The 23451-nt window shown below is 43.7% G+C and overlaps 1 protein-coding gene across 1 annotated transcript in view; it reads left to right on the forward strand.

Moving 5' to 3' along the window:
• The window catches only part of LOC140734249 (transmembrane protein 164-like), a 152289-nt gene that overhangs the window by 60295 nt on the left and 68543 nt on the right, over window positions 1-23451 (forward strand). The window contains exon 3 of the mRNA XM_073057961.1: window positions 6429-6495. Coding sequence (XP_072914062.1) covers window positions 6429-6495 — 67 coding nt within the window. The remainder of the gene's footprint in view (window positions 1-6428; window positions 6496-23451) is intronic.

Below are 23451 nucleotides of genomic sequence, written 5' to 3' on the forward strand. Positions count from 1 at the left end.
ATCATTATATATAGCTACTAAGCTGCTGACCTTGTACTCAGCAGCGGTGGAGCTGGTATTCGAGGTGCTTTGGTTGTAAATGACTTCATTTTACCCTTATAAATATTTATTAAGAGAAATGATCCTAATCGTTTCTGATAAATTGTAAAAGAGGCAATTAACTGAGCAATAACCCCCAACTACTATCTGCAGGGCATAATCCTTTCTTCTTTCAAGCTCACCTTGTCCTTGAATGCTGAATTTGAGTTTAGTCAAAGATAGAACCAGATTAGAAGGAATGTCCTTGGGGATATTGTCCTACCTTCACCTCCATATGTTGGTGTGGAATAATATCAATGTTGGACAACATCAAAGCAAAATAAGAGAAGACATGTGGCTTTTGAGAAGAATGATGAAAATATCATGGAGGGACAGAGTAACAAATGAGGAAGTGTTGTGAAAAACCAGAAGACAGCTGATATCATCAATCAGGAAATGGCAGCTGGAGTTTCTGGGACCTGTACTGAGTAAAGAGAGGCTCAAACATCTTGCAATGATGAGGAAAAAATGATGAAAGAAAAAGTCACAGTTGATAGTGCATGGCATTCATGAGTTACATGAAGGACAGGCAAAAGTTTTGAAGAGCTTATTAGAACTTCTCAGATTAAAGACAGATGGAAGAACATGATTACGTTACACGGCACGATGATGATGTACTTGGTAATAAATTTATAATTAGATGTTTTTGGCATTTTCTACTCGTTTCCTTTGCTAAATTTGGGTTGTGGATTGTGTACCTCAGTCAAGTTCCTCTTGCCCAGAGCTTTGCAGAGTGGGATTTGGAGCTCTGGTTCGTCGGACTTTCTGGATGTTTTGCATCACTTCTGTTGGATCGTGATGCTGGGATTTTTGGAAGTGAAGAATGAGGCATAAAACTTATTGCTCATGATCATTTTATTACATATTATAAGAACAAAGAAGAAAAGCAAGTGTCAAGAGAACAAAGAAAAGAAAAAAGTAGCCTTGGTTGCCACAGACTAGAGATAACAAAAATTTTCAGTGATAACAATAACCTATAAAACAGTCAGGTTCAAGTGTTATGATACCTGCCTCAGAAAACTAAGGAGCTTCTCGTAAAATACAGAAGCAACTGTACTCTAATTACTGGAAAATCACTGAAGAACTACATTCATGTTAGTGATTATGTGAAAATGCAAGCAGGCATACTAAAATTAAGGTACAAGAAAAATAACCATTCTATACTCCAATCCAACACTTCAGAAGAGCTGATCAGTAGAAATGATAGAAACGTAGCTGATAGAACTCAGTTGAGTTATTAGATTTCCTGAGTTATATCTGTTAAAACCCAGCATTTGGGAGAAGGCTATTTCTCTGCTGCCTCATACCTAGCTGAACAGAATTGCATACATTTTTGAAGAAGTTGTCATTTTAAAGTTCTAATTATTTTTCTAAAGGTCTGAACTGTAAAAGTGAGCACACAGGGTTGATTGTTAACGTTGTAGGGCATGTTTATTTCTAATGTGACCTTCCATCATTAATGCTTTGCCCATGCATTGACAGCAGAACAACTCTAAATAGAAAATCCATATATAACTAATTCATGCTGCCAGTGTTGCCTGCGATGTCTTTGCATACACTCAGTGGCCATTTTATTAGGTACCTCCTCTACCTGATAAAGTGGACACAGAGTATATGTCCATGTGCCTTCTGCTGCTGCAGTCCATCCACTTCATGGTTCAATGTGTTGTGCATTCAGAGATACTCTTTTGCAAACCGCAGTTGCAATGCAACCCACAGAAAAATGCTGGAGGAACTCAGCAGGCCAGGCAACATCTGTGGAAAAGAGTAAACAATAGGCATTTTGGGCCGATACCCTGCGTCAGGACTGGAGGGAGAAAAGATGAGACGTTAGAGTAAGAAGGTGGGGAGAGGGGAGGAAGAAATACAAGTTGGTAAGTGATAGGCAGAACTGGGAAGGGGAGGGATGAATAAAGAGCTGGGAACTCAATTGGTGAATGAGATGCAGGGCTGGAGGAGGGGGAGTCTGATGGGAGAGGGCAGAAGGCGAAGGAAGAAAGGGAAGGGGAAGGAGCACCAGAGGAAGGTGGTGGCAAGTAAGGAGAGAAGATGAGAGAAGGGTAGAGATGAGAGAATGGTAAAGGAGAGGGAGAGGTCCATTACCAGAAGTTTGAGAAATCATGCCATGTTCATGCCATCAGGCCTCCTGTCCTCTCCTATCAGATTCCCCCTTCTCCAGCCCTTTATCTCTTTCACCAATCAACTTCCCAGCTCTCTACTTCACCCCTCACCTATCACCTACTACCTTGTATTTTTCATCCCGTCCCCCCACCTTCTTACACTGACTTCTCATCTTTCTCTCCAGTCCTGACGCAGGGTCTCGGCCTGAAACATCGACTGTTTACACTTCTCCATAGATGCTGTCTGGCCTGCTGACTTCCTCCAGCATTTTTGTGCATGTTGCTTGGACTTACAGCATCTGCAGATTTTCTCTTGTTTGTGACAGTTACAGTGTGTGGTTATTTGAGTTATTGTCAGCTTGAACCACTCTGACTATTCATCTCGGACCATTCTCATTAACAAGGCATTTTCACCCACAGAACTGCTGCTCGTTGGATTTTTTTTTTGTTTTTCACACCATCCTCTGTAAATTCGAGAGACTGTTTCCCTTAAAAAAAAATCCCAGTAGATCAGCAGTTTCTGAGGTACTGAAACCACCCTGTCTGGCACCAACAATCATTCCACAGTGTAAGTCACTTAGATCACTGTCCGTCCCCATGCTGATGTTTGGTCTGAACCGCTTGACCATGTCGGCATGCTTTTATGCATTGAGTTGCAGCCATGTGACTGGCTGATTAGATATTTGTATTGGTGAGCAGGTGTACTGAATAAAGTGGCCTCTGAATGTATATTTATACCAAACTTCTAGTAGGTGGGGAGATGGATGGAGTTGAGAACGTGCCCCTTGTAATATTTCAGAGCCTTTGTCCATCTGAGTTTGACCAATAATACCAAGACCGGTTATTTGGCTTTCCCGAATAATGATGTACGAAGGGTGATTGATAAGTTTGTGGCCGAAGTTAGAAGGAGTCAATTTTAGAAAACCTAGCATATTTATTTTTCATCATAGTTCCCTCCTACATTTACACACTTAGTCCAACGGTCGTGGAGCGTACGGATCTTGGACCTCCAGAAAGTGACCACAGCAGGAGTGATTGATAAGTTTGTGGCTTAAGATAGGAGGGGATGAGTTATACAGCTCTCATTACATGCACATGCAGTTCAACTCTTTGAGTGATTATGCAGAAAGTTTGAAGTTAATAACTCATCAGGGGTGATTGATAAGTTTGTGGCCTAAGGTAGAAGAGATGTGTTATTAACTTCAGACTTTCTGCATAATCACTCAGAGTTGAACTGCATGCGCATGTAATGAGAGCTGTATAACTCATCTCCTGCTATCTTAGGCCACAAACTTATCAATCACTCCTCATAGTTGTTGTACTTGGGTGCTATTAAATGAAACTGTACTCAAGCTTGAGCTCGTGCTGTCATAAAGTTTGTGATGTCGTGACTTCCACAAGGAAAGCAAATGCAGCAAATTTGGAGGTTGCTATGAAGAAGAATTAGCCATCATTTTCTGGAGCATTGGACATGCAAAAACCTGTTAACTACAATTATATTTTTTGCTAGTTGCTAAAAAGAATAAGCTGATTGCATTGCCAAAAGGGGGATTCCTGACATTTGGGCAAAAATGAACAGGGTAAGCACCTTTAATAAAGTAGATTGTAGGGCTATGATATGTAACACCTGAAAGGTTGAAAAGAAAGTGGTATGAATTCAGTATCAGGTCTTGGCACGAAACGGAGACTGATCACTTTCCTCCATAGATACTACCTGGCCTGAAGAGAGTTCCTCCAGCATTGTGTGTGTGTGTGTGTGTGTGTGTGTGTGTGTGTGTGTGTGTGTGTGTGTGTGTGTGTGTGTGTGTGTGTGTGTGTGTGTGTGTGTGTGTGTGTGTGTGTGTGTGTGTGTGTGTGTGTGTGTGTGTGTGTGTGTGTGTGTTCGTGTTCATCCCGACCAACCAGAGATCTGGACTATTGATCTGGTAATGATTTTGAATCCAACCAAGAAATAGTACAGCTCTATGGGCGGGAGTGGGGTAGGAATGCAGGCATGGGGGCAACAATTAGGGCTAAGAAATAAATGCTGGCTTTACCAATGACATCCTCATCCCTTGAACAAGCTTTTTTTGAAATGTGAATAGCAGCTAATCAAGAGTGTTACGCGATCAAGGTGGAATTGCGGACTTAAATACAAGCACTTAAATACATTTCCATTTCTCCATCAAACTAGTCTGTGACTTGAACAGACTTGCTGTTGGAATTGTTCAGTGAATATCACCAGATTGAAAGCCTGGTCAATTTGGCATTGTGATTTTTTTGATTGAAGTGGAATTTTAGGAAAAGCACTGGAGATTTCTCTGCCCATCTTTCTTTCAAAAATACCATGAATTCAGCATATTACTAACAGTGGGTCATTACCTTACTGGGAGGACAGTCACTTAAAGCACCTTGTTGATTTGCTTCGGTTCTGAGCTCAAATCCTTTGAAATGGAAGCTTGAATTTGCATCTTTCTTATTTAGAGTTGAAAGGTAGTAAAAGAAGCTCAGTAAATTCAAGAAAGTGGTGAGTTAATGGTGGATGTCCAGCCAAGATTTGCTGAAAAACGCACACAAAATGCTGGGGGAGCTCGGCATCTAGGAATAGAGCACAGTCGACATTTCGGGCCGAAACCCTTTGGCAGGACTGGAGGGGAGAAAGCTGAGGAGTAGAATTAAAAAGTGGGGAGAAGGGGAGAGAGAGAAACATAAGGTGATAGGTGAAACCTGAAGGGGGGAGGGGATGGAATAAAGAGCTGAGAAGTAAATTGGTGAAAGAGACAGAAGGCCATGGAAGAAAGAAGAGGGGGGAGGAGCACCAGAGGGAGGCGATGGGTGGGCAAGGAGATAAGGTGAGAGAGAAAAAAAGAATGGAAAATGGTGAAGGAGAGGGAGGCATTACTGGAAGTTTGAGAAATCGATGTTCATGCCATCAGGTTGGAGGATACCAAAATGGAATATAAGGTGTTGTTCCTCCAACCTAAGTGTTGCCTCAGGGGAAGAAGCCTTGGATAGATGTGTCTGAATGGGAATGGGAAGTGGAATTATAATGGGTGGCTGAATTACATTTCTGGTGCAGAAGACAGGTCAAATACCATATTAACTAATTAGTATTGCAGAAATGCAAAGGGACTTGGGAGTCCTTATGCAGGATACCCTAAAGGTTAACCTCCAGGTTGAGTCGGTGGTGAAGAAGGTGAATGCAATGTTGGCATTCATTTCTGGAGGTATAGAATATAAGAGCAGGGATGTGATGTTGAGGCTCTATAAGGAATTCGTGAGACCACACTTGGAGTATTGTGTGTAGTTTTGGGCTCCTTATTTTAGAAAGGATATACTGACATCGGAGAGGGTTCAGAGAGGATTCATGAGAATGATTCCAGGAATGAAAGGGTTACCGTATAAGGAATATCTGGCAACTCTTGGGCTGTATTCCCTGGAGTTCAGAAGAATGAGAGGGGATCTCATAGAAACATTCCAAATGTTAAGAGGCCTGAACAGATTAGATATGGCAAAGTGATTTTCCATGGTAGTGGAGTCTAGGACAAGAGGGCATGACTTCAGGATTGAAGGACGACCATCTAGAACAGAGATACGAAGAAATTATTTTAGTCAGAGGGTTTTAAATCTGTGAAATTTGTTTCCACGAGCGGCTGTGGAGGCCAAGTCATTGGGTGCAGTTAAGGCAGAGATAGGCTCTTGATTAGCCAGGACATCAAAGGGTATGGGGAGAAGGCAGGGGAGTGGAAGAATTGGATCAGCCCATGTTTGAATGGCAGAGCAGACTCGATGGGCTGTATAGCCTACTTCTGCTCCTATATCTTATGGTCTAAAACTCAGTAGTGCTGGACTTAGATAGATAGATAGATACTTTATTCATCCCCATGGGGAAATTCAACTTTTTTTCCAATGTCCCATACACTTGTTGTAGCAAAACTAATTACATACAATACTTAACTCAGTAAAAAAATATGATATGCATCTAAATCACCATCTCAAAGAGCATTAATAATAGCTTTTAAAAAGTTCTTAAGTCCTGGCGGTAGAATTGTAAAGCCTAATGGCATTGGGGAGTATTGACCTCTTCATCCTGTCTGAGGAGCATTGCATCGATAGTAACCTGTCACTGAAACTGCTTCTCTGTCTCTGGACTTAACTGACACCTTTCTGATTTAGCAGAATAATTGCTATAACTTATGTCGGTAATTGACAAAAAAAAACGGTTTGTTTTCTGTTCATTACTCTTGGCAGGTTGCAGATGCACATGTTAAATGGAGCGTTACTGGCATTGCTATTTCCTGTTGTTAATACCAGGCTGGTGAGTACTTTCTTCTGCATGTCTGCCGCACTCATAACTGTCTGAACCTTCTGGTCTTTGTTCAAATCACTGCATAAATGTACTTTATACACTCTAGAAATGGGGGTATGACTGATCATTTAACGCAAGTGAAATCTCATACCTCGGGCATTTTGTAAACCACAGGTACTGGTTATACATTCAGTGGCCACTTTATTAGATTACAAATATCTAATCAGCCCATCATATGGCAGCAAGAGGTTGAGTAGGTCTTCAGATTAAACATCAGCATGGGAAAGGAATGTGGTCAAAGTGCCTTTGACCGTGGTTGGTGCTAGATTAGGCGGTTTGAGTATCTCAGAAACTGCTGATCTCTAGGGATATTCACACACAACAATCTCTAGAGTTTACCGAGAATGGGGCAAAAACACAAAATAAATGTCCAGTGAGAAGCAATTCTGTGGGTGAAAAGTCCTTGTTAATGGGAGAGGTTGGAGGAGAATGCCACGACTGGTTCAGGCTGACAGGAAGGTGACAGTAATTCAAATAACCACGTGTTAAAACAGTCAGAACATCTCTGAATGTAAGCACATCGAACCTTGAAGTGGATGGGCTCCAACAGAAGAAGACCACACTGAGTTCCTCTCCTGACCCTAATAAAGTGCCACTGAGTGTGTATGGTCCATACAGTATATGGTACATGAGGACATTGTCAGTTGTCCTCATGTTTTACACTAAAGTAATAGCTATTGAAAATCTTTATGAAGGCACTATGAACGACCCCATGCACCCCCATACAATCTCTTCTCCCTCCTGCCGTCTGGGAAAAGGCTCCGAAACATTCGGGCTCTCACTCACGACCAGACTATGCAACAGTTTCTTCCCCCAAGCTATCAGACTCCTCAGTACCCGAAGCCTGGACTGACACCTTGCCCTATTGTCCTGTTTATTATTTATTGTAATGCCTGCACTGTTGCTGTGCACTTTATGCAGTGCTATGTAGGTCTGTAGTCTAGTGTAGCTTTCTCTGTGTTGTTTTTTTGTTACGTAATTCAGTCTAGTTTTTGTACTGTGTCATGTAACACCATGGTCCTGAAAAACGTCTCATTTTTACTATGTACTGACCAGCAATTATGGACGAAATTATAATAAAAGTGACTTGACTTGACTTGTTTAGTTAATATCCCCGGGTTGAAAGTCTGGTCAGTCTGGTATTTTTGATTTTTTTTTTGAGGGAAATAGAATTTTAGGAAAGACACTGGGATTTCTTGGCCTACCTTTCTTTCAAAAATGCCATGAATTCAGCGTATTATTAAAAATGGGTTATTATCTTACTGAATAAAATAATTTATAGCCTTGTTGATTTACATTGATTATGAACTCAATTTTTTTGATATGGGGGCTCACAACTTTCTGATTTAGAGTTGTGTGGTATCGAAAGAATCATGATAAAGCTTTCAATTCAATTATCAAGTATCATTCAGTTACATGTATTTTGAGTATTAGGCATTGACATGTATTTCAAACAGTGCTCATTTGTGGCTGGGAAGAATCTTCTCCAAAATATTTAAACCACTGACTGTCTGAAGATCCCAATTGTTTTTCAGAGAGCAGTCACTGTCATGTTCTTAACCAGCAATGATTTCATTGTGTTCACAATGAAAGCTTGTGGCTCTTGACATTGGCCACAAAGCAGTGCATTATGGTGGCATTGTATGTTCACTATAAGAGATGCAGTGTCACTGTAATGTTGCAGCTCCTATTAATGCACTTTAGGGGCAGAGTTGAAACTACCCTATAGACCTACTAAAAACAAGCCTGTATAATTCTTTTCTCCTCAAATCCAGTATTAACTCCGACCTCGCATCGATCACAGTTGCTAAAATTTAAATCAATACCTGGTGTCGCAGAAATTTGAGGCTTGAAAGAATTCCTTGTGCAAGTACTTAATGCCCTTTGCAACACACACAAAATGCTGGAGGAACTCAGCAGGCCAGGAAAGGATGTGCTGACCTTGGAGATGGTTCAAAGGGGACACCATGGGGCAGGTTTTTCCTCACAGAGGGTAGAGGCTGTCAGAGGAAGTTGTGGAAGTGGGTACAATTAGATTCAAAAGACATTTAAATGGGTCTGTGAATAGAAAAGGTTTAGGCCAGGGTTTCCCAACCTTTAAGCCACGGACCAATACCATTAAGCAAGGGGTCCATGGACCCCAGGTTGGGAACCCCTGGTTTAGAGGGATATGCACCAAACACAGACAAAAGGGACGAGCTCAGGTAAGCAACTTGCTCTGTATGGATGAATTGGGCCCTTTTACCTCTTTCATACTGTATCCCTCTTTCACAAGGGGCAGATGGTGCTCAGCGTTTGAGAAGTCATGGTCATGGAAAAGTATAGTACAGAAACAGGCCATTTGGCCCATCTCCAATGTGCTTGCAGAGCAATGCCAGCCAGTATTTGCAGAATCTATGATTTAGGTTATTAATAAACAATTCCACAGTGACTTTTAAAATATGCTGTATACAAATGATTGAAGTAAGGAACCAGCTTTGCACGTTCCTTTATAGAGGCATTTGTCACACAGAAGCTGGTAATCTGCCTCTCACGTTTTTCAGGAATTGGCTGGAAGTTTACTGGGATCTGTTTATGCTCTCTTCCCAGGAAGAGAATAAAATCCCAACTGACTTCATTTTGTTAAATTTCTAAGCTGCTAACTTCTCAGACTTGGTATTTAACCCTCTCACTAGTGGCTAATTTTCTAGCATCAGTTTCTTGATCTGATGGGTTAACTGGCTTGTTCAGTGGTGGTCACGACTTCATCGGTGGCTCTACTTCATGAGGAGTTGGAGGAGGAAAGACTCAAGCATATCTCTACAGATGTACTGTGAAGAGCGTTCTCACCGGTTGCTTCACTGCCCGATTTTGGGGCTCCAATGCACAGGATCAAAAGCAGCTACTCCAGCTTGTGACTCAGCCAGCTCCATAGTGGGCACAAACTATCCCAACATTGAGGACATCTTCAAAAAGTGGTTCTGAAAGAGAGAGGCATTGATCATGACGGACCCTCACCTTCCAGGCATGCCCCCTTCTTATTGCTGCCGCCAAGGAGGAAGAGGCACACTCGATATTTAACCAACAGCTTTGCCATCAGGTTTCCGAATGGTTCATGAACACTACCTCACTATTTCTCTTTTCCACTATTTACTTATTTTATTTCTTATTTTACTTAAGTCAATCAACCCTACTGACAGCAGCTAGCTGGAGTCCGCTATCCTGGACCAGTCTCTCAAGTTGTCCCCAGATGTAGCCCATCTTAAGTCCTTGCTCTCCCGGGGAAAAGGTCTTTGGAGCTTCTGTTGCCATTTCTATGCTCTGGGTTTTTACGGGATGGGTCTGCTGGCTCCATGACCAACCCTCCCCCTTCCGTAGCTAGATTTGGGACTATCCGTGGCGGAGTTTTTTCTTATTTTAACTGGGTAGGATTTTTTTTTTTAATCTTGCGCTGTACTACTACCAAAAAAAACCCAAATGTCAACACATATGTTAGTGATAATAAACCTAATGCAGATTCTAATTGTGACTTTGATCTGCAAGAGGGAAACAAGCTTTTATTTGGATTGGACTGTGTACTTGTGGTCAAGAACTGAATCAAGAGCAGGAGGCCAGTTGTTTGGCACGCTGATAAAATTGTCACTCACCCGAGATGGAAGTGACACTTTGATTTTTCCAGGTTTGGTGTTTACCCCTTGACATTGCAGCTTGTTTGCGGTTGTGCTACCCTGACACAAAGAGCAGCCAGATGATAAATCATTCACAGTATCTAAGCTGTGGAACCGTGAAGTGCAGGATGTTTTACTGCAGATTTCTCTTCCCCCCCCCCCCCCCCCCCACGCCCTCACCCCCACCACCCTTCCCAACACACAGCCACACTATGACAAACCAGTGCTTAGCTGAACCAATATGTGATGTATTCAGCTGCTTCCCCAGCACTGCTCAGTGCTGAGACGTAGTCCTTAGAAAATGAAAGAGAACCGAAAATGGCAGAATTTGATGCCTGTCTTCCCTTAACACAGTGAAATGGGCAGGTTGATGGCCACTGTTGAGATGTAATCTGCTGGTCGATAGAGCGTGTGCCGTTTAGAAAACTGTGCTTTTTGAGCCCCCTCTAGAGTGATCAGCAGTTTTGATACTTTGACGCCTGCATTTCCACAGTTTCAGGTTGCTGATGGCTCTGGGTTGTGGAATAAGCCAACTCTATACTAGGTTGCTGACGTGCGATAGTCTCAATGCTAAAACACCGACCCGCATGGGCAGAGCAGTAGATTGGTGTTGGCCAAGTGTTGCTGCAAGCATGGTCATGAACCTTTAATTGGAACTGAACATTGTGCACTTAACAGTACACATCCCAACTTCTGACCTTAGGACGGAAAGGAGGATCGTCGATGAAGCAGCTGAAGTTTGTCTGGTCCAGGATGTTGCTTCAGTAAACTCCTGCAATGGAGTGGGATGATTGACCTTGAACGGTAACAGCCATGTCCCTGTGCCTGTGGTGTGACTCCAGCTGTTAGTTTTCTCCCCGTGATGTGTATTGGCTTCACTTTCACCCGAGCTCCATGATGCCACTGTTGTTCCAATGCTGACTTTTAAGATTAGCTTTATCACATGTGCGGCGAAACATACAGTGAAATGTGTTATTTCCATCTACAACTGACACAGCCCGAAAATGTGCTGGGGGCAGCCTGCAAGTGTCATCATGCCTCCTGCAAAACTTATCATCCCCACAACTTACTCGCCCTAACTCGTGTCTTTGGAATGTGGGAGGAAGACAGAGCACCCAGAGGAGACCCCTCAGTCTCAGGGAGAATGTACAAGGTCCTTGCGGGAATTGAACCCTGATCTTCCAGTCACTGGTGTTCTAAAGCGTTACGCTAACCACTGTGCTTCTGTGCTGCCTTGATGTTAAGGACAGTCGTTCTTTGCTGGAAGTTGGCCCTTTGACCCAGGCTGGGATAAGATCTGTGACTAAATGGTCCCAGTCCCAGTGAAACACAAGCTGGATGCTTTGGTCTTGTTTCTTTCACTGGGAAATTTTCTGAGCTGGTTTGGTGAAAGTTGCATGTAAGACTGGAAGGGGAATTATACGCAGTGGGAATGGAGAAATGTCAGCGAGATGATTCATACAGTGGGCACAGCTGAATGTGCTGTGGTTACACAACTCATCGAGAAATCTGGAAAGCTGAGCGTACAAACAGGAGACACTGCTAAATGATCTCTCAGTAAAAGTCCTGCTAACTCCCCAGTACCCTTCAGGGAAGAAATCTGGCCTTTATATGACCATAGATATAGAATGCTGTTTACTGCCCTGTTAGGATGGGTTTGTACATCATTCATTATAGAACGTAGAACAGTACAACATAATACAGGCTCTTCTGCCTACGATGTTGTAACCTACAACCAATTTAACCCTTCCCTCCAACATAGCACTTCATTTTTCTATGACCTACAAAGTACCATCCAACTGTCTCTTGCGATCTTCTGTCTGTTCCTATATCACCACTGCATTCCTCTTCTCAGCAAGGCCTCCCCACTTCCCTTCTGAGCCACAGAACCCAGACTCGGTGCCTCAGACCCGGTCACTGCCATTCCCCCACCCCACCCGGCAGGTTGCTCCCCCACCAAAAGTATCCAAGGCGGTATACTTATTAATGAATTGAATCAACTTTATTTCTTACATCCTTCACATACGTGAGGAGCAAAAATTTTTACATTCTGTCTGTCTAAATGTGCGATGTGTAATCATAGTAATTTATAATAATTTATAATAAATAGAACAGTCAATGTACAAAGAAATACACTCAAATCAGTGTGAGTTAATCAGTCTGATGGCCTGGTGGAAGAAGCTGTCCCGGAGCCTGTTGCTCCTGGCTTTTATGCTGCGGTACAGTTTCCTGGATGGTAGCAGCTGGAATAGATTGTGGTTGGGGTGACTCGGGTCCTCAGTGATCCTTCGGGCCCTTTTATCACACCTGTCTTTGTAAATGTCCTGAATCATGGGAAGTTCACATCTACAGATGCACTGGGCTGTCCACACAACTCTCTGCAGAGCCCTGCAATTAAGGCAGGTACAGTTCCCATATCAGGCAGTGATGTAGCCAGTCAGGATGCTCTCAATTGTGCCCCTGTAGAAAGTTCATAGGATATGGGGGCCCATACCAAACTTCCTCAACCGTCTGAGGTGAAAGAGGTGCTGTTGTGCCTTTTGCACCACACAGCTGGTGTGCACAGACCACATAAGGTCCTCGTTGATGTGGATGCTGAGGAACTTAAAGCTGTTTACCCTCTCAACCCCAGATCCATTGATGTCAATAGAGGTTAGCCCGTCTCCATTCCTCCTGTAATCCACAACCAGCTCCTTTGTTTTTGCAACATTGAGGGAGAGGTTGTTTTCTTGACACCACTGTGTCAGAGAGACAACTTCTTCCCTGTAGGCTACCTCGTTATTGTTTGCGATTAGGCCAATCAATGTGTCGTCGGCAAACTTAATTAGCAGATTAGAGCTGAGGGTGGTGACGCAGTCATGGGTATACAGGGAGTAAAGGAGGGGACTTAGTTCACAGCCCTGAGGGGCACCTGTGTTGAGAGTCAGAGGGATGGAGGTGAGGGAGCCCACTCTTACAACCTGCCGGCGATCTGACAGGAAGTCCAGGATCCAGCTACACAAGTCAGGGTGAAGGCCAAGGTCTCTGAGCTTCTGGTTGTGCCTAGAGGGAATTATGATGTTGAATGCTGAACTGTAGTCCAAGAACATCATTCTCACATTAGCATCCTCCTTCTTCAGATGTGTAAGGATGGTATTTAGAGCAGTGACTGTTGCATCATCTGTCGATCAGTTGTGTCAGTAGGCGAATTGTAGGGGGTCCAGTTTGGGTGGTAGCATACTGCATCCAAACAAAGAGGAACAGCCACAGGGATACTCTCCATTGAATGTCTATTTCAGTAAAAGGATAGCAAAAATATTTTTCAGACATGTAAAGAGTAAAAGTGGATATTGGACTGCTGGAAAAATGATGCTGGAGAGTTAGTAATGGGGGACAGATGGCGGACAAACTTAATGTATTTTGCATCAGCTCTCACTGTGGAAGACACCAGCAGTTTGCTAGAGATTGGAGAGTGTCAGGGGGCAGAATAGTTGCTATTACTAAGGAGAAGGTGCTTAGGAAGCTGAAAGGTCTGAAGTTAGATGTGTCCCCTGGACCAGATGGACTACACCCCATGGTTCTGAAAGAGGTGGCCGAAGAGATTGTTGAGGCACTAGTAATGATCGCTCAGGAATCATTAGATTCTGGAATGGGTGCGGAGGACAGGAAAACTGCAAATGTCACTCTATTCTTTAAGAAGTGAGGGAGGCTGAAGAAAGGAAAATATAGGCCAGTTAGCTTTACTTCAATGGTTGGGAAGATGTTGGAATCCATTATTTAGGATGATGTTTCAGGTTACTTGGGGGTACATGATAAAATAGGCCATAGTCAGCATGTTTCCTTCAGGGAAAATTGTGCCTGCCACATCTTCTGGAGTTCTTTGAGGAACTAACATACACCATAGACAGAAGAGAGTCAGTAGATGTTGTTTACTTGAATTTTCATAAGACCTTTGACAAGATGCCACAAATGAGGCTGCTTAACGAGGTGAAGAGCCCATGGTATTACTGGGAAGATACCAGCATAGGTAGAATTTTGGCAGACTGGCAGAAGGCAAGAAGTGGGAATAAAGAGGGCCTTTTCTGGTTGGTTGCTGGTGACTAGTGGTGTTCCACAGAAGTTGGTGCCTCTTTTCACGTTATACTGTATCCCAGTGATTTGGATGATGGAATTGATGGCTTTGTGGCCAAGACTGGGGACAATACGAGGGACAGGCAGTGTTGAGGAAGCAGTGAGTCTGCAGAAGGATTGAGGTTGGGAGAATGGGCAAAGAAGCAGCAAATAGAATATAGTGTAGGGAAGTGTATGGTCATGTACTTTCACAGAAGGAATAAAGATGTAGACTATTTTCTAAATGGGGAGACAATTGAAAAGTCAGAGGTGCAAAGGGTCATCATGCAGGATTCGCTGATGGTTAAATTGTAGGTTGAGTTGGTGAGGAACGCAAATGCAATGTTAGTATTCATTTTGAGAGGGCTAGAATATAAAAGCAACAATGTAATACTGAGGCTTTGTAAGGCATTGGTCAGACCACACTTGTGAGCAGTTTTAGCCCCCTTATTTTAAAGATGCCTTCATCTTATGAGAGACAGCACACCACACGATCAAGTTTATCGATGCCTGCTCATGCTGTTTCTATGCCTGATGCGAGAACCTACACACTGGATAGAAGCTTCCTTCACTGTGCTATCAGAATTTGGAACAGCCTTCCAGATGCTGTGGTTGGAAACATCTGCAACCAGGATGGCAATGCTTGGTTGTTGGCAGGTAGGGTTAATACCTGACTTTCAAGAGCACTTGTGAGTTATGTTCTGGTTGGACATAGTCCTTAAACTGCTGGAGAACAGTGCGGAAGGATCAGGTGCTGTTTTCTCCCGGTAGGGATTAGTTTTAGTTCCAAGTGCTCCTGTCACGTTTTGTCACCCTGTAACCTTATCCGTCAATTTCTCTGAATTATGGAGGACAGCAAGTGTATAAATGTCTCTCTCCAGCAGACTTCGTCATGATCATCGTGACTCCAGTGTTTCTACTATTTTTTAATGTTTCTTAATTGTACATACGATTTTTTTATGTTCTATCGCTGAGCAGTGGTGAACCGTCTGATTGGCCTATCAGAGTTCTCCTTGGGAACTAGTCGACTTGATCAGCATTTCTGATCTGGCTATTCTTCACGATTGCACTTAAATTAAAAATGTGCAGGGATTGGAGAAGGTCCAAAGGATGGTTCACAAGAATAATTCCAGGAATAAAAGTGTTAACATATGAGGAGCATTTGTGACTCTCAGGCTGTACTCACTGGAGTTTGGAAGAATGGGGTGGGATCTCTTTGAAACCTAGCGAATATTGAAAGGCCTAGACAGAGTGGATGTGGAGAGGATATTTCCTCAGTGTGGGAGAGTCTAGCGCCAGAGGGCACAGCCTCAGAATAGGGGGATGCCCATTCAGAACAGATGAAGAGGAATTTCTTTTGACATAGGGTCGTGAATCTGTCAAATTCATTGCCACACATGGTTGTGGAGGCCTGTTCATTGGGTATATTAAAATTGGAGGTTGATAGTGATTAGTAAGGGTGTCAGAGGTTATGGGGAGAAGACAGGAGAATGGGGTTGAGAGGGATAGTAAATCAGCCATGATGGAATGGCAGAGTGGATTCAATGGGCTGAATGGCCTAATTCTGTCCCAAGTTTTATGGTCTTGTGTCCTTATCTCAGAGTTTCTAAAATGCCCGTAATGTATCTGCCTCTACCATCAACCCGGTCGACCCCTTTTGTAAAAACAAAAAACTTACCTCTGACCTCTCTACTTCCCTTCAATCACCTTAAGATTATGCCCCCACATATTAGCCACCTTTGCACTGGTAAAATGTGCCTAGCTATCCACTCAATCTATGCCTCTTATCCTGTACCCCTCTATCGTCACCTCGCATCTTCCTTTACTCCAGAGAGAAAAGCCCTACCACTTCATAAGGCACGCTCTCTAGTTCGGGTAGCATCCTGGCAAATCTCCTCCAAACCCTCGCCAGAGTTTCCACTTGTATTAAAGGTGTTACATTAACACAGATGCCTTGCCTTGCAGCTGTTCAAGAAGCTGGCATGCCTCCACATTTTCCGGGAAAGAACGCCGGTTTTGCCGGCAAACTCAGCTCCTGTCAGTGAATAAAAACAAGCCGTGCCATTTTCACTGCCTGTGTCTCTTCATTGCGGTAACTTGTGGTTTTGTTTTTTTTTGTAGCTGCATCCATTGCTGGGCTTCTCCTTCACTCAGTGCCCATTTTCCATGTGGGTAGGATTGTGCAGGAAGCATTGGCATTGTCAGAATCACTAGCTGGGCTAAATTAGAATGCAGGCTATCCCCTATAAGTCATCCTGGGACACAAGAGGCTGCAGGTGCCAGAATCAGTCCAGAAGAAGGATCTGCACCTGAAACATCAGCTCTCTGAACAACAGATTTCCTGCAGCACCTTGCTTGTTGCCCCACCAAGGCAACTGCTAAATTGCTCTGGAATTGGGATTAAAATGTTCAGAGCTGTTTTAGCTGCTACATTTCACTATGTGCTGCTTTAAACTGGCTTCTCACAGGTTGTGCTCAAATACCTTTATGACCATTTTAGACTAAGTGATTTAATACTAAAGGACTGGGTTTTTCAACACATTCTTCCCCTTAGTGGCCACTATATTGGGTGTGCCTGTTTATTATCTAATCAGCCAATCATGTGACAGCAATTCTATGCATAAAAGCATGCAGCTATGGTGAAGAGGTTCAGTTGTTGTTCAGACCAAACATCAGAATTCGGAAGTAATTTTGTGGAATGGTTGTTGGTGCTAGATGGGGTGGTTTGAGTATCTTAGAAATTGCTGCTCTCTTTAGGTTTTTCACACACGACAGCCGCTAGCGTTTACAGAGGAAAAACATGAGAAACAAAAAAAAAAATCAGTTGAGGGTCAGTTTAATAGGATAAAAAGCCTTGTTGAGAGGAGAATAGCCAGACTGGTTCAAGCTAACCAGAAGATGACAATAAGTCAAATAACCACCTGCTACAACAGTGGTGTGCAGAAAAGCATCTCTGAGTGCATAACATGTTGAATCTTGAATTAGCGGACTAAAGCAGCAGAAGTCTACGGACGTACACTCAGGGCCACTTTATTAGGCACAGGAGGTATTGCTAGTGTATTTTGTGTCTATATCCCTGAAACTGAGGGTTGCCCCGTGCAGAATTTAAACCATTCGTAGACAACTTAGTCAAAGTTTCAGAGATTTGACTTTTTCAAATGCAGCCCAGTTTTTCAAACAGTCTATGTCTGCATAATTCTGGTTGGAAAATCTGGGTTTAAATTTTCATTTAATGTGTATATCAATCTTGTTCCGCATTTCTCTTTCAGTTCAGTGGCAATTGTGCAATTGCTTTAGTAAGAAATGAAAACCAAAGTAGCTGGTCCATTCATTGGTGCTGTTCAGATGGCTCCCATGAAATCTGTGCACGGGAGTGGGAGAAATAAATCACAATGTGCTTTTTTCCAATTTGTGTTTCACTCAGAAGCCGTGACGTGGAATAAAATCTGCTGTCACAGAAATAGTGTGGGGGTAGAAAAGTAAACACAACATCAGAAAAGTTATCGTGCTTTCTTGATGGAAATCACGGTAGAGTCTATTTTCTAGGAGTGCAACCCTTCCTGTAATGGGGGGGAGGGGGTCAACCATGTGAAATGTTACTGTTGATTGTTATCATATTATAAAAAACATTGTGCGTGATGAAGAAGGCTAAAGTCCTTTATTACATTGGAAGGGAGGAGATTCCTATTTCCTATTCAAGAAAGTTTCAGCAAACATCATTTACTTTTGTATAGACATGGTGTGCACGGTTTTTAATGTATGTGCCCTTCTTGCATCATATACTTTGTGCAACACAGAAGAAAGCCACTCCGTTCACGTTTATTTGTCATTTAACCATATACATGAACACAGCCAAGTGAAACAGCGTTCCTCTGGGACCACAGTACAAAACACAGTCCACAGCACATATGGAACTTTTAGTTTTTGTTTATTTCATTGGGATACAGCACAGAGTAGGCCCTTTGAGCCACGCCACCCAGAAACCCCTGATTTAATCCTAGCCTAATTATGGGACAATTTACCGTGACTGATTAACCTACCAGCTGATAAGTCTTTGGACTGTGGACTGAAACAGGGGCACCAGGAGGAAACCCACGTGGTCACAGGCAGAACGTGCAAACTCCTTACAGACAGCAGTGGGAACTGAACCCAGACTGCTGGTACTGTAAAGTGTTGTGCTAGCCACTATGCTACCGTGCCCCCTTTTATTCTAGTTCATTATTATAATTATTCTAGCAGAAAACCATAAGAGTTTCAAAGAAAAATTGTATAGCTTTAGTCCCTGAGTGCCATGGACTCTAGATTGATGATTGAAAGTACATTTATTATCAAAATATGTATACTATATGCATATATAGTATACATACTTGAGGTTCACCTCCTTACAGCAGCCACGACATAAAGAGGCCCAATAGAACCCATTGAAAAAGACTGTCAAACCCCCCAACGTGCAAAATAAAGAACAAATCATGCAAACAATAAAAACCAAGCAAATAGCATTCAGGACTAAAGTTTACAAATGTGAGTTTACAGTCACGAAGCCAGTCGCAAACAATCCAGGAGCCCATTAGTTGCAGACCACAGCTTCAGTTCATCACGAAGAGAAGTAAACCTCGCTGAGCAGTGAGCTGAGCCCTGGGCTGCCCTGTGCTGCCAGCCCGACACTCTGACCTTTTCAATCTGGCCTGGCGTTAAATTGGCCAAATCTTGGTTCATTCCTCATTCTCGGACCCGGGCCCTGATACTTCGATATGCTCTCGGGCCTGGGATGTTCGCTGTTGGGCAATTCCATCAGTTTTTCCACAAAGCCTGGATAATTTCGTTGTAGCCCTGCAACTTAATTCACTCATATGTCCATCAGCTACCCCTTTTATTTCTGTTATCTGCCCCTAGGTAGTCATTTGTAGCAGGTAATTAACCAAGCCAGCACATCTTGGGGATATGAGAGGAAAGCCCGAGTCATCCGGGGAAAACCCCTGATGTGTGGTCATGAGGGGATTGCAGAATTTGCACACAGACAGTGCCTAAGATCAGGATCGAGCCTGGGACTCTCAGTTCTAAGGCAGCAGGCTAGCTCCCATGCCGCTCTGCTGGAGTGTCTGTTTACAGATGATTTGAAATGTCACCGTGCCCTCTGCTGCGTTGTGGTCAGAGCCAGAGTTTGAGGCCCCTTTAGGGTGAAAGTCTGTGTTCCCTCCCTCTGTCAGTCCTTTCCTCTGAGTGAAATTAACCCCTCCGAGGTGTTGGTGCCCTTCAGTTCCCGAGTTGGAAAAGCTGTCCCTTGCGTTTAGATTCAGTCCTGCTATAGAAACCTGACCCGACCGCTGCCTGATGACCACTTGGCATTTGGCTCTCCACGAGAAGGGTCAGGGCCAGAGCAGAACAAAGCAGGCCAGCCCCACCATGTGGCCGTGCTGAGGAGAGCTCAGTCTGAGCAACGGACTGCTGAACAGGGAGCGAGCGGTCTTTCTCTCACATTTAAACACTCGAATCAGCCCTAATTTTCCCAGGGCTTTACCCACCACTACTTCATTGAAACTGATAGCTGGAAGGGGCAGCACAGTAGCACGGCAGTTAGTGTAACACTTTACAGTGCCAGCAATCAGGGTTCAGTTCCCACCGCTGTCTGGAAGGAGTTTGTACCTTCTCCCAGTGGTTGTGTGGGTTTCCTCTGGGTGCTCTGGTTTCCTCCCACATTCCAAACACCTGTGGGTTAGTAAGTTGGTACTGGAAGTAAGGTAGCACTTTCGAGCTGCCCACAGTGCATTCTTGGACTATGGTGGTCGTTGAAGCAGATGACGCATTTCACTGTATGTTTCAACGTACGTGTAACGTATGAAGCTAATCTTTCAATCTTTAGCCAATGCTGCAGCACAAGTTCCATTGGCATTAGAAAAACATTTTAACTTGAGCACTGACTGATGGAGGCTTTCAAACTGTGCATTGAGGCTGATTGAAATGAGCTCTTTTTGCCACATGTACATTGAAATATAAATGAAATGTGTCGTTTCATGGCTTGGACCCTTTCCAGTTCACCTATGGCTCAAATCGATCCACTGATGATGCCTCCACTCTGTTCTGTCCCACCTGGAAAATGGGGTCTCATATGCCAGGCTCCGGTTCGTAGACTTCACTTTGACCTTTAACACCATCATAATGCAGAAGCTGGTGGGGAAACTGTCCTCGTTGGGTCTCAACACCTCCCTCTGTAACTGGATCCTGGACTTCATAACAGAAAGGCCACAGTCAGTCCGTGTGGGCAGCACAGGTGCTCCCCAGGGCTTTGCGCTCAGCCCGCTGCTCTCCACACTGCTGACACATGGCTCTGTTGCAAGATTCAGCTCAAAAAAAGTTTGCGGATGGCACAACAATGGCTGGCCTCATCGATAATGATGATGAGTCGGAGTACAGAGGGGAAGTGGAGCGGCTGGCGGACTGACGTGAGAACAACCACCTAAGTTTGAACACGGAGAAGACCAAGCATAAGAGAATGAGAGGCGATTTGATTGAGGTATACAAAATTATGAGGGGTATAGATAGAGTAAATGCAAGCAAGCTTTTTCCACTGAGGTTAGATGAGACTACAACTAGAGTTCATGGAGTAAGAGTGAAAGGTGAAATGTTTAAGGGGAACATGAGGGGAAACTTCTTCACTCACAGCGTGGTGAGAGTGTGGAACAAGCTGCCGGTGCAAGTAGTGGATTTGGGTTTGATTTCAATATTTAAGAGAAATTTGGATTGGTACATGGATGTGAGGGAACAAAGGGCTGTGGTCCGGGTGCAGGTCGATGGGACCAGGCATGTTAATAGTTCAGCGTGGACTAGATGGGCTGAAGGGCCTGTGTCTGTGCTGTACTGTTGTATGACTCTATGACCCATAGAGGAAAACCAATGGTCACGGGGAGAATGTACAAGCTCCTTACGGACAGTGGTTCAAGGTTCAAAGGTCAAATTTAATGTCCGAGTAATGTATACAATAGGGCTCCCCAGTTAGTTTTCCACAAGGGCCAAGTTATGTCAAGCACACCAAGCTAAGGGCCAGAACGTCCAGGGTCGTTGTTTCATTGCGTCAGAAAGTTGTTTTATGGGCAGATGTTGCTGCTACTACCATGATTATTATTATTAGTAGTGGTAAAAGTAATAATTTAGGCCTGGGATTCTCAAAGCCTGTGTTGTGGGTCACACAAGAAATAAAAATGCACTCTTGAAACAAAATAAGTCCAAAACCAACCATTTAATTATGACTCTAGCTATCACAACTGTCAGCTGTCACATTGAGAACTCATCTGGGACTTAAACACACACACACACACACACACACACACACACACACACACACACACACACACACACACACACACACACACACACACACACACACACACACACACACACACACACACACACACACACACACACACACACACACACACACACACACCTACCTACCTACCTACCTACCTACCTCTTCACGACTTCCACACAAAGGGTTTTAGTAGTACTGCCTTTTCCTCTGTTTCTGTTCTCTCATTTAATCTATTTGTTCTTTTTAATTAAGCTATGTAGCACATGAAGTGTAGCTATCAATGAAATTATCAGTATTATTGTAGTTGTAATATTATTATACCACAATAAGATTGACAAATGGACAAAAATAAATTGAGTCACTCACCAATCAGTGAGAGAACTGACAGTGACGGGATAAGGCAATCCTTCTGATGTCGGGCCTGAATTCTGTTGTGGCAATCCTGAGGCATTGGCCAAGATGTGCATTGGAGCTTCTGTTTCTGTTCTAGTTCTTGACAGAGTTCATTGAAGAAAACAATGACTCGTGTATGTACGTGGAGGGGAACAGTGTGAGTAGGAGCATTGCAATAGCTCTCGTGTTTTTAGAATTGAGCTTGGGGAACCACGTTGATCCAAAAGTCACTCAACCCAACGTCCTTGTGTTGTGCTTTGAGCAAATCAGATGTTCCCATTTCCAAGACCTCCATCTGAAGAGTTGCCTCATCTATGGAAGGCACCAGCCTTTTGGCCTCTGCAGTCCACTGGCCGTCAGCCGAAGCGGAGAACAGCTGTCTCAGGAAGAGGAGGATGTGACCTGAGAGTTTAGGTGAGCCTTCAAATCGTGCCCTGAAGTTTTCTGCCAGGCTCGTCACGAAATCCTTCATCACTGGATCCTCCCACATTTCGTTCTTCTGGCAATGCTCCCGTGAATGTCTCTCTCCGAAAGGTTCAGCTTTGACTGGAACGCTTCAATCGCCTCGTACGTGTCTGCAACAGTGTGGTTGTTGCCTTGTAATTGCAGATTAAGTTGATTTGGATGAGACATGATGTCACACAAAAAAAGAACATGTGCCATCACCTTCTTGTCACTTAAAAACCTCTTAAATCCTTGGGCTTTTTGGCTCTGCAGGCTGGATAAAAATCACACAAGCTCATCGCACAGGTCGCACACCCTCTCCAACACGCGGCCTTTGCTCAGCCAGCAAATGCCATTCTGCAGCAAAAGATATTTCTGTTCCGCTGACATCTCCTCCAGCAATGCTCTGAAAAGGCGATGTTGCAAGCTAGAACTCTCACAAATGAAATTTACCAGTCTCGTCACAGTATCCATCACCTCTTTCATTTCCCCACACAGTTTTAACGCATAACACTGATCTGTGAATAACGCAATGAAATGCCAAGAGTGCCAGGTTAACAGTGGCAAACCTGCTTACCATGCCCTTGTGTTGTCCCACCATCGACGGAGCCCCATTGGTGACAACGGACACAATTTTGCTCACATCCAAGCCATTCTTCTGAAAGAACTGCCAATACGTTAAAAATTATTTCCCCAGTTGTGCCCCCAGGCAGAGGAAGCAAACGAAGTAGCTCTTCCTGAAAGGTCTTCCTATCAAAAAATCTTGCGAACACAGATAGCTCTTCCATTTCGGTTCGGTCACAGGACTATGGCTGGTGATATGGCTTCAGCTTTCTCCAAATTGGTGAGTAGATTGGAAAAACACTCCTCCGTTAAAACTTCTACTCTTCTTGTTGCCGTGTTATCCGACAATGGCACCGTCTTTAATAGCTCCACAACCCTTTTCTTGGTTTTCTCATCATGGCTTAAAACTTCGCCAACCATATCAATTGCACGTTTTAATCAACTCGGCATCAGTGAATGGCT

The sequence above is a fragment of the Hemitrygon akajei genome, chromosome 10 (genome assembly GCF_048418815.1).
Source record: "Hemitrygon akajei chromosome 10, sHemAka1.3, whole genome shotgun sequence".
NCBI lineage: Eukaryota > Metazoa > Chordata > Chondrichthyes > Myliobatiformes > Dasyatidae > Hemitrygon > Hemitrygon akajei.